Source organism: Brachycentrus maculatus, unplaced genomic scaffold (assembly GCF_059751285.1).
Source record: "Brachycentrus maculatus isolate JH-2025_06_01 unplaced genomic scaffold, ASM5975128v1 h1tg000046l, whole genome shotgun sequence".
Taxonomy (NCBI): domain Eukaryota; kingdom Metazoa; phylum Arthropoda; class Insecta; order Trichoptera; family Brachycentridae; genus Brachycentrus; species Brachycentrus maculatus.
The window spans coordinates 1102653-1115286 of record NW_028280800.1 but is presented as its reverse complement, the minus strand read 5'-3'; the positions used below and the strand labels follow the sequence as shown (position 1 = coordinate 1115286).

General features: G+C 36.5%; 1 protein-coding gene across 3 annotated transcripts in view; it reads left to right on the top strand.

Annotated features, from left to right (window-relative positions):
• Pdzd8 (PDZ domain containing 8) overlaps nt 1–12634 on the top strand; it is a 39693-nt gene that overhangs the window by 19391 nt on the left and 7668 nt on the right. For 2 of the 3 annotated variants that reach the window (XM_088277576.1, XM_088277575.1), the window contains 7 exons: nt 90–801; nt 1879–2684; nt 3706–4009; nt 5318–5432; nt 7975–8148; nt 10568–10703; nt 11938–12145. In XM_088277576.1, the coding sequence (XP_088133702.1) occupies nt 90–801; nt 1879–2684; nt 3706–4009; nt 5318–5432; nt 7975–8148; nt 10568–10703; nt 11938–12145 (2455 nt within the window). The remainder of the gene's footprint in view (nt 1–89; nt 802–1878; nt 2685–3705; nt 4010–5317; nt 5433–7974; nt 8149–10567; nt 10704–11937; nt 12146–12634) is intronic. The other variant, XM_088277578.1, reaches the window with a different exon arrangement.

Below are 12634 nucleotides of genomic sequence, written 5' to 3'. Positions count from 1 at the left end.
TCAGTGGTATCATACATGCGTTGCAAGATGATTTTGAACCATAATTTGTAAACGTTTTGTAAGTGCTGAAATATAGTTTTCTTTTTCAGATATAAACCATTCTTCACTAAGATTGATCCGGCGCAATTGGATCCCCCAGCGGACGACCCGAGCATGAAAATACGTGGAAATTTCGAAATCACCCTAGTCGAAGTGAGTCGACTCTTCACCGAAATTTGGACCGCGACAAAGCTACAAAACGAGCAAGTCTACTGCAGCCTCTCTCTGGACTCCAACCCCTGGATATCCTACACCCAAGACGAGGAGTGCTCCACGTTCACGCTGGACATCGTCATCAACAAGGACAGAACCCAGCAGCTAGGCACGGTGTTCAAACAGGTGAACGCTCCGGACGAACGAAACGGGAAAAGTTTTGTCGCCATCGAAACAGTCGTCCCTTTAAGTGCCGCGTACAAGGCGGACTTGAGACGAGGCGACATTATAATCGCCGTCGATAGCAAATTAGTTTCCAGCATGAGTCAGGTGGCCAAGATTGTCAAGTCCATCAGTCGGCCGTGCTTCACGGTCAGAATCGAGCGGAAGGTCAGGAAAACACAGACGGACGATGCGAGGGTTCTGAGGAAGGACGAGAGCATCAAGGACACTTTGTCGGTCGGGGACGGGGACGAGGCCGTCCCTAGGAGAGGAAAGAGCAATAGCTTTTCTTTTCGGAAGATGTCGGAAGTGCTGGAGAGCGCTAGGAATGTGGGACAAGAGGGCAGGGCACTTCTGAGGGGGACTCACAGCAATTCTTGTATACAAGTAAGTAATAATTTATTTCAATACATCTTTTTTCAAGATATATCACAGTCGTACAGGAGAAAGTGACCAACTACCAAAACGTAAAATGTTCAGGCTATTTAAGTCACTTTTGCTTGGCAACAAAATAAACATCAATGCAGTTAGTCATTTTTAACAAATCAATATATTATACTTCCAAGTTTAAAATCCTTTGGGATTTTTTTCGGGGCAATATTAAGCTAGTTAGATATCAAATAGTCAATGATCACGTTTTCGTAAAAAATGCACTTGGTCACTTTCTCCTGTATGACTACGATATACTTTTTATAGTTGTCTCAACATAAGTTTCTATTTTTATACAAATAGTTAATTGAAGTCTGAGCATTCCCAGGGTTTATGATCTAGCACTGGCTGGCTTAAACGATCACGTTATACACTGTGCCACATTCACCATTCTGCTCATTAGTGAACATTGATTGATTGATTATAGTATCTTTGGTCATAAAGGGCAAACTTACTCACATTTAGGAATAAATAGGCTATAAAACTTACAACATTCAAGCCTGAGTCAAGACATTCAGTGTGACTAAGACATTAGGATTTTTTTAAATAACACAATATGAAAGATCAGTAATGAACGGAATGATGAACAATGCACAATGTATAAAGTAATCACTTAAGCCATTTAGTGCCGGGTTGTAAGCCCTGGAAATGCTCATAGTTCTGTATTCCCTTTGTATAAAAATAGAGGCTTCATCTCCGTTGAGACACCCACAATATATATCTTGATATATCGTCCTTAGGGTTAAAATCCAGTCTTTGAAAAACTAAAAAAAATAATTTATATTTGAAGCACTAACTTTGTACCATTTTAATTATAAAATTGTTTGTTTTAAAATCACTATAAATATTTTATTATAACTTAATTATAATGTCTACCGGTTTCGAAGGTAACCGCTTCTTTATCAAGACAAACTAAAAATTTGTTTGTTCCTTTTTTCCTTTGAATGATACAATAAGTCAGACAATGAAGCCAAATTTGCCGGGGACATGCTATTGTATTTATCACTCTAACAAAGTCCTCTTCATCTTTGACAGGATACTGACAAATCAGAAAAGTCATCATCAACAACCACAAGTGACCTTCCGGACTCTCAAGAAACCAGCTCACCTAAAATTCAGCCCAAACAAGAAGATTCAAACACCGCCAAAGCGGTCAACTCTACTCCCAATATCATATCATTTTCCAAACACTCCGATTCGATTCAAATGTCTTTTGGCTTTGGTTTGAGAAAAAGAAGGTGCTCGGTGGAAAATAGAACCTCTTCCGATAGTTCGAACAGCAGCACTCCGACCGCATCCAGTCCGGGCACTCCGTCGAAAAGAAATTTAGAAAAGAGAGAACCTAGCATCACTAGAAGCAACACCGAAGATGCCAGCAAAGACAATAACCAAAGAAATGGTACATCGTATGAACCTGACAGTAACTTAGATCCAGATAAAAACGCCAATGGTAATCTTAAATCTATGTCTGCCTCCGTAGAAGATCTTTCGCAAGATCAATCTGGGAACCCGAAGATCTCCATAGTAAAAACAGATAGTCAGTCCAAAGCTAAATCTGACGCAAACGAATTTTCCGATTTGCTGCAAACTTTCTCCACAAATCTTATTCCTCTTTCGGAACTGTTGGAGTATAATGAAAAAATGTCTTTCAAATTGAATAGAAATCATCGATACCTGAATCTAAATGTCTGGGGCAGGAACGGGAACAATCCGGATGAAATTTTACTAGGTTATTTGAACATTCCCCTCTTGGCGGTGTTGAAAGAGTGCAAGAAATCCAAGATTGGACAGAGTGTAAGGAAATTTACGCTGCTGCCACCAGAAGTCAACCTTACAGTGAGGTAAGTTTAAAAAATTTAAGGAAAAAAACAACTTATTCCATATACATATGTTGAGTTCCATATTCACTTCAGGCACCTATTTTCAAAACTTGCTAGTTTCTTGCTTTGAGCCTTGGTGAGGTGCCACGACTCACATCTGTACAGCAACACTGTTAGGATGCAAGCTGTAAAGAGACGACACTTGGTTTTACATAAAATAACTCTCATTATCTATATCCTTTTGCCATTTTCCAGATAGTACCACTATCCATTTTTTATAAAACTCTTTCTTTTTACAAGTGAAAAACTGTTCGCTTTGGTTCTCCGTGTTTAAGCTACACACACACACTTCATTTAGCAAATCAATGCAACCTTGCTACTTATGTTTCATAAAGTACCAAGTAATAACATATCAAAAGACTTTATATGTACATACAAAAATACAAACATGCATAAAAATACAAGTAAATTCTTGTTAATGAACTCCACAATTGCCAACCCCAATTTTTTTATAATTTTTATACAGCTTATAGATTTAGTCAAAAGTCTTGTTTTTTTTATTACTATAAATTGCATTTACAATCGTTTTATAAATATAATTTTTTTATATTTAAAAAACTGAATCGCCTTTAGTTGGGATTATCACTTGCTTGACCTGCGGCCTTTGCCTTTTTTTATTGATTTTTTTTTTACAAAATACATATTTAAATAATACAAAATAGTTGGTAAATATACAAAACATTTCAAATATAATGTTTCTACCTCTCTAATAAAGTAGATACTTGGGTTTAGAGAGGGAGTTCTTTTTGCAATTATTATTTTTTTATTATAAACAAAGTAAATAAAAAATATAAAAAATATTCCTTGGTATGGAGTCTAGGTAGGGGTGAGTCTAATATGTTTTTAAATTTAATTTTAAAGTTTTGATAATTTTTTATAGATTTTATTATTTATATATGCTTATTTCCATATGCTTTACGAATTCAAACCTAACGTACGCCGAAAACTCATGTGTGAATTATTTTATTCATCTTTTTTACAGCAAAACTCACCCACTCTCCAGTCACTCCGGGTTCGAACCCTGCCTTTGCTACGGAGACATTCTTCTGTCTTTCCAATGGACAGGAATCGATCCCCCGAAAATGACAAAAGATTCCAGTCAGGAGTCCAAATCAGCTCTGGACATGGAGAAGGATGGGTCTTCGGGAGATTTCGACATGGTGGAACAAGCTTCTATAGCTATCGAAGAAGATCTGAAGAACTATGGCGAAACCAAATTTAAAAGCCACGATTTTCTCAGGACCCATTTCCACAGAAGTACGCAGTGTGATTTCTGCGGGAAAAAGGTATGTTAATAAAGAAAGGATTTCAAAGAGAGTGCTTATCATCTTGCTGTAGCTACTTTTTTCACTCTTATATTTATTAAATATTACCTTGGACTGGTACCAGAGGCGGAGAGCTGATCACATTTCCTTCGTGTGTTAACGACCAAGATAACACTGCGTTTATATGATGCAGTGCCCTATGCACCATTGGGGTGCGGATAAGGGTTTGAATGAATGAATTAATGAAATAGCTACTTTGCTACATCTGACTTCAGTGCACCATTCATTCTCTTTTTGTTACCTCTATGAACCCTTCCTGATTTGTATAAATCATTACTGCTTTATAGGGTGGAGCAAAAAGCATTATCTGATTTTATTTTGCTATAACTTTTGTTTTAAGTGAAAACTCATTTGTTTTTTTTTCTGATTATGTTCATATGCAGTTATAGATTATGTTTTAATTATTTTCGGAAAATTATGTCTGACAAATGGCCGCTGCCGGCGTTGATGCAAATTTGGGCCCATTTGATTAAATTTTGCATAACTGTGTGCAGCATTTTTGGTGTCACATTGTCAATTTCGGCTTGAATGTTGTTCTCTGACTCCTCCAAGGTTCGGAGCTTGTTCGCGTACACCAATGGCTTCAAATGTCCCTAGAGGAAAAAGTCCAAGACAGTTGAATCACCAGAATGTGAAATTACACACGTTGAGAGGGCAACCCTCAAAACGCGCATTGTGTCGCGTGCAGTAAGACATGTGGCCATCAAAAGCAAACTGACATATCGCTCACTCCTTTCATGAACGTCATAAATCAAAAAACTTGATTTTTCAGGAGAACGTTTTTAAAGTTTAAAAATATAACACAATGTATTAAAAATAAATATCAAGCCACTTATTGAACTTTTTACTGTGCAACTGATCTTTTTAGGTAAAACCTGAAGGTTTTTGCTCCATTTGAAAAATGTTTAGTAAATTTCAAAAAATAATTAAACAATACCTTTTCTTCAAAATGCAAAAACAATACTTTCTGCCCTGTAGCGGGTAAATATTTAGTTAAAAATATGCCTCTTTTGCTGGGATATAGTACATTTTCTAGGCATTCCGAAAACATTCACAACTGAAAATTTACGATTTTTTATTTATGACGTTCTTGAAAGGAGTGAGCGATATGACACCATTTGTAAAAATAGCAGCACTTACCAATAGGGTGGTACTTATTGCCGCACCCTGTTAAAAAACTAAATCAATCTCTTTAAGCAATAGAAAAAAGGTTAATAAATGCATTTTAAATGTTTTGTTCTATGATTTCACTATGTTTTTTGCTTACAGATTTGGCTGAAGGATGCGGTGCAGTGCAGAGATTGCGCTTTGTGTTGTCACAAGAAATGCGTAGCCAAATGTTTGAGTTCTGGAAGGTGCCAACCGCCCCTTACAAGCCTTCAAGGTGAGGATTTATCCCTTTGTCTAAATAAATCAATATTCCATTCCTTAATCTGATAATCTAGAGCACAGGACTGACCATCTTGGCTTCAGATAATCAATTATCAAGTCAACTCTGCATCAATCTGATGTAGTGCGATGAGGATGTTTTGATTTGTTCTCGATATCCAGCTGGACTCCGGCTGTGGGTCGTTTGCAAAGTAAAGTGTATGGAACCGACGCCGTGACATCCGTAAAAGGATGCGAATATATATGATGTAAATTAAGTCCGCCTCCATAGTCTAGTGGTAAGCGCGCTAGGCTACCATGCTGAAGGTCCCGTGTTCGATTCCCAAGAGGGTCAAAAATAAATATTAGTGATTTTTTAGTCTAATATTATTTTAATATGACCCTGGACTACACCCCTGGACAAAAAAATTTACGAGTCCTCAAAAAAACTAAAATTGACACATAATGAATTATTCTTGATATTTAATTAGTTTTTTTTTGTATTGTTTCACATATGTGATGACTACTCGTTACTTCAAGGTTAAAATAAAAGATCCTACTCATGAATTGTACTTGGAAATTGCCATTATATACCAGGTATCAGATTACCCGAACCTTAGAGACCCATAACGGTTCATTTATGGTCGAGTGTTTGTGATGAAATAATAAAAGACATGTTTTTTTTCAATTCATATTTAAGAAGTAGGTTCTAATCGCTTTATTTTAAATTAAGGTATTTTACATTAAAACATATTTATAACATTTAAAAATATTTAATACTTAGTGAATTCACCTTTATTTTTTATAACATGTAAAATTCTATTATTTAGCGAAGCGTAAAGCGAATCTAAAATTTCTGAAGTTATTTCTTCTTCCCAAACTTGAATCAAGTTTCTTTTTAATTCCTCAATGTTTTTTGATTTTTTTTTTCCGACTTTTTTTTTCATAATAGCCCATAAATTTTCTATCGGGTTCAAATCAGGACTATTCCCGGGCCACGTCATCGATTTTAAGCCAATTTTATCCTTGAATTCATTGATCTGTAAAATAAACAATAAATTATTTATCAAGTGGTCACAAAATGCATTAAAAAAATAAATATTTGTACTCACAGTGCGGGCTCTATGGCACGGCGCAGAATCGTCCTGAAAAATCGGGTCCGCGGTATACTGCGTAATGTCCTCGATTGTTGGAATAAGATGGTTTTTCAACACTTTTTTGTACTGGATGGCATTCATCGTACCTTGTACAAAATTTAGAGGTCCCAAACCGTACGCTGTCATGCACCCCCAAATCATGACGTAGGGTGAATGTTTAACGGTTCGAGTGACGCACGACGGATGATATCTTTCCCCAGGTTTTCGTCGAACTATCTTTATGCCGTCTGGACCAAAAAGGTTGAATTTTGATTCATCGGAGAAAATAACATTTTGCCAATCCTCCAAGGTCCAATTCTGGTGCTCCTTCGCCCAATCCAGTCTAGCCTTCTTCATTTTGTTCGTCAGTAATGGTTTCTTTGCGGGTCTTCGTGCTTGGAAACCATGCTCCAACAGCCGCCTGGACACTGTTTTTACTGAAAATGTTGATGTGCTGGTAGACTGCACCTCTGCGCGTATTTCAGATGCCGTTAAAAATCGATCGCGCATAAGTATTTTTTTTATTAAGCGATCATCTCGGGCAGATGTCACGCGCCCCCGTCCGCTTCCTTTTTTCCGTTCTATGGATCCAGTTTCTTGGAATTTTTTTAATAAAAACCTCACTGCACCTTCTGAATACCCAACTCGACGAGATATTTCACAATTAGATATGTTTTGTTGCGACAATGTGATTATTTTGGATTTTATCGCAATCGACATTTTCTTTGCACTTTTCATGATTGTTGTGTTATGTTCACTCAAACGCGGGTAAAACAAGACTGTTTGAGACATTTTTAAATATAAATATTGTAGAAAGGTGACACATAGTGTCCTTAATTTATCGAACAAAAGAAAGAGGTATCAAAAAAGGATTTCTTAGAAAAAGAGTTCAGTAAAGTCAAGGCGTGCGGTAGCAGGTAAACTCGTAATTTTTTTTGTCCTGCGGTGTATGACTGGGGCAGATCATCTTCCTTCGTGTATTTAACGATCAAGATAACACTGCTTCTATACGATGCAGTGCCCTATGCACCATTGGGGTGTGGATAAGGGTTAGAAGAAGAAGAAGAAATTAAGTGTAAATAATAGTTTGTATTAAATGTAAAAATCTATAAGCTTTATATGTATATTTGAAGAATATATATGAAGAAATAGAAATATAAAAAATATATATAAAACTTGGCACGATCAGGTATGTCAAATACTTGAAAGCGGTCAGGTTAGGAGTCGAAATAATCAGCAGGTATGTATGAGGAGACGCATGAATGAGGAAGAGGCAAAGAATGTTTGCAAAGACCGTGTGGTGTGACATTCTATTCTTTCCGCCTACCCCGCAGGGAAGCGGTATGGTTGTCAATTAGTTAGTTTTAAATATATATCTTTTTTGATACAAAACTGCGACACAAAAAAATATTGTTTGTTTAGCAGACGACTGCTTATCTCCTTCGAGTGAACTGCCGGCTCCGATCACCATCCAGGCCCCGGAATTCCTCATGACGGAACACATGGACGGAGCGGAAGGCCCCGCCTCTGCGACCATCACCCCGACGGCATCCCAGGAGTCGCTACTCAAGGACACCAGCACTAAGACAGATGAAGGTTTGTTGAACAACTTCTTATACCCGATCCAATTATATTGTAAACCAGTGTGCTTACACCACGTGTCCTTGTCTTGTTCATTTGATCATATGTTGAGTCACAGACTACTTGATTGTCTTTGATTGTGACTACTTGATATAAAATGTAATACTAAGCAATTTCAACAAAACTTCAAATATTTGGGAATAAATAAATTAAAAAAATAGAAGATATAAAAATTCTTAAGAAAAAAATTATGCCCATTACATATAAATCTTGAAAAAATATACAAAAAAAGACTATTATATCATTAATTATATAAAACATTAAACCATGAGTGTAAGCCTCTCTCCAAGTTTTCCATATGTATAAATGTTTAGAAAATGTATCATATTAAAAATGTAACTATATTAATATATATATATATATATATATATATATATATATATATATATATATATATATATATTGGGTTGATGCAAAAGTAATGACCGTTTTTTATGACTCCAGGTAAAATTTTTTTTTTTCATAAATTATGAATAGTATCTACTTTTTTATGATTCCATTGTATAAAGGATGCTTTCCCTCTACTTTCTATTCAGTTTTGGCCTGGCCAGAGTACAGTAATAATTATTATTTGTATTTTCTCAAAATGTATTTTCCCTTGTATTTTCTCAAAATGTCGTTCGATAAAGTGCATTTACGTATTGTTTACTTTATGAATTCCGTAAAGACAATACCGCGAGTGTGGCAACCAAAAACATTTGTGAAGTGTATGGAGCAGATGTCATCAAAGTTCGACAGGTACGAAGATGGTTTGCAAAATTCCGATCTAGAGATTTTTCACTCATTGATAAACCACGTACCGGGCGGCCATTGAAGTCTGATGACGACGAATTAAAAGTCATAATTGACACCAATCCACGTCTAACCATCAGGGAGATTGTGTCAATGATGGGAGTCAACCAAACAATCGCATTAAGACATTTGAAGCGTATGGAAATGGTTTCGCGGTACGACGTTTGGATACCTGTTCAATTGTCGGCTGCCAATTTATTGGATCGTGTTTCAACGCGCGTTGCTTTGAGTGTGAGACAAAAACATGAACCTTTTTTGCATCGTTTGGTGACGGGAGATGAGAAATGGGTCGTGTACAACAACGTGACAAGAAAAAGACATTGGACTATACCTGGACAAGCCCCATTAACAATTTCGAAGGCCGAAATCCATAAAAAAGTTATACTTTGTGTTTGGTGGAATAATAAGGGTATTGTGTGTTTTGAACTCTTGGAACACGATAAGACAAGTACAGCAGAACGATATTGTCAGCAATTATCCAAATTGAACATGGTCCTTCAAAAGGATAGACCAGAATTGGTAAACAGAAAAGGGGCAGTGTTTCATCACGACAACGCGCGACCACATGTGGCTATGATGACCCAACACAAGCTAAATGAGTTAAATTGGGATGTTATCAAGCATCCACTGTATTTTTCAGATCTTGCTCTTTCTGATTTTTATTTATTCCGATCACTGCGAAAAAATTTTATTGATGAAAAAAATTATTCAATAGAGCAGGTAAAAACATCCCTTACTTCATTTTTCGCATTAAAATCCGCGGAATTTTATACTACTGGTATTAATAAGTTGATAGAAAGATGGAAGAAGGTTAAAAGAACTGATGGAAATTATATAATTTATTAAATAAATAATACACAAGAAAAAATTTAAAAAAAAATATATATATAAAAAACGGTCAAAACTTTTGCATCAACCCAATATATATATATATATATATATATATATATATATATATATATATATATATATATATATATATATATATATATATATATATATATATATATATATATATATATATATATATATATATATATATATATATATATATGTATATATATATATATGTATATATATTTCTTAACCGATGGCGCCATCAGCCATACTTCCGAATCCATAAAATAAGAACTAGCGTATGAATGGAATCCACCTTATATTTATGCATTGCATAAATATAACTTTAAAAAATTGCAATAATGTGCAGAATGGTGAATGTTCCACAAGTGTATAAATTAATTTCTTAAGCCAGCCAAATGTCGGGTCGTAAGCCTAATTGGCCGAAGTTGACCCAACCCAAATTACCGTTAGTATCAATCTGAAACTCAACCTTACATGAGTTAACCTAATCTGTCCTAAATTGACCTTAGTTGACTTAATCTGTCCTATATTGGCCTAAGTTGACCGGACTCAAATTACCATAAGTATCAATCTAAAACTCAACCTTATTTGTCCTAAATAGACCTTAGTTGACTTAATCTATCCTATATTTACCTAAGTTGACTTAATCTGTCCTATAGTGATCTTAGTTGACTAAATCTGTCCTATATTGGCTTAAGTTGACTTAACCCAAATAACGCAGGTTCCCTGGGCAGGGCGGCGCTGGCGGGCCTTCTGGGCGGACTGCGTCGCGTCGGTAGTGCGCACAGTTTAGCCCCGCACAATGCACCGCCTCCCTCCGTTAGGAGCTTGCCCCCCTCCCCACAGCACACACCTAGGTAACGTCACTTATGTGTTTACCCTTGTTATATGACGCTTTGATTCCTTGTTGAAAGATTTGTAAAAGATTTACAGTATAAGAAAACATCCCCTACTTTTCATACCAAAAAAAATAAAATCATCCTCTATTTTTCATTGCCTCTGTAGTGTAGTGGTCAACGCATTTGGCTAACGTGCTGGATTCCTATGGGGGTAAAAATATATATATAGGTGATTTTTACTTTCATATTTATTCAATATCACCCTGGACTGGTACAAGAAACGCAGGGCTGATCAATTTGCCTTAATGAAATTAACGATTAAGATAATGCTGCGTTGCTACGATGCAGTACTCCATGCACCATTGGGTGCGGGTAAGGGTTAAATTTTTTTTTATCAAAACAGTTCAAATCTAACATTTGGTCTGTAGTGATTACTTTTTTTACTGTATTTTAACACATTGTTTGCTGAAAACGCTTAAAACTGTCTTTTACATACTGTTGGTAGAGAGAGGGAGCATTTTATTTACTTACTCTAACATACTTTTGCTAGATCGCGAGATGCCAAAAAATATTGTACAGATCAAAACTGGGTTACTTATGATAAGTATATGACTTAAATTAGTGTACTATTTGGGACAAAAAAACTAAAATTAATAAAAAGTACAACAAATTTTAACTGTAAAAATAAAAATTAAAAAACAATCAGAAACTAATAATAAAAAATTAAATTTATCCTTTGTATTATCAGTTATTTGTCCGCCTCCATAGTGTGATGTCCGCCTCCGTAGTGTAATGGTCAGCACGCTCGGCTACCGTTCTGGAGGTCCCGGGTTCAATCCCCAGGGGGGTCAAATAAATATAAGTGATTAATTCATCCTAATGCATATTTAATTAATATAACCCTGGACTGGTTCCTAAAGTGGAGGGCTGATCACCTATCCTTCATGTGTTAACGATCAAGATAACACTGTTTTTATATGATGCAGTGCCCTATGCACCATTGGGGTGTGGATAAGGGTTTGAATGAATGAATTATCAGTTATATTTAAATAAATTTCAATAAAAGGCATCATGTGGCAACTCGCGAGCTCTGGATGTTTGTTTATCTTATGTAACGCAAACGAGTAGATATTTGCAAACAGTGCTAAGGTTGGCACGCTACAATACATGCACTGTCCGTAAACACTGCTCCTCCAAAAGCATTAAAGTAATTAATGGCTCATCTTGTAATTGTAATAATATTTGGTTGCAGCGTGCGTCAGTCGCCGGAGGAGGAGTGCGCATGGACAGCTCTAGGGCTGGCACTGTCGGGCGGCGCCCGCGGGGCGGAGCCGCTGCTGGCGCCGCTGCTGCGCGCGCGCCAGGCCCCCGAGCTGCTGCTGGCCGGCGCGCGCGACACCGGGCCCCGCCTGCTGGGCCACCTGCCCGCCCCGGAGAGGGCCGAGAGGCTCGCCGCGCTGGTGCGAACACCATTTCAGTATCTTTATTAATAACTAACTTACCAATTAACTTTCCCCTCCCGGTGATATGTATTTACTACAACTCGACTTTTTAAATGTGAATATCAATTTAAAATATAATAGATACGTTCTCAGAATTTTTGTATTCCTCGTAATATAATTATGTTTTACATAAAAGTATTGCAATATATATTTTTTTATTTGCAGCAACGGAAATAAATAATTTCTGAAAAAATCGGGGATAAATTATGTGTGTGCGCGTGTGGCGTGCGTAACGTGTTTACTGCACCAATAGTGCGCAGATCGGCTTAAGCGGCGGTCATGTCGCTACGCCAGCTATTGCGGCTACTTGCTATGTATATTTTTCCTATTTTCAGATACTTACCAGAGCTAACATTACAAAATTGTTACATTTCAACTTCAACTATGGTGAATAAAAGCAATATCTAGGAATATTTACATTTTTCCTGTTTTTAAACCACATTTTCA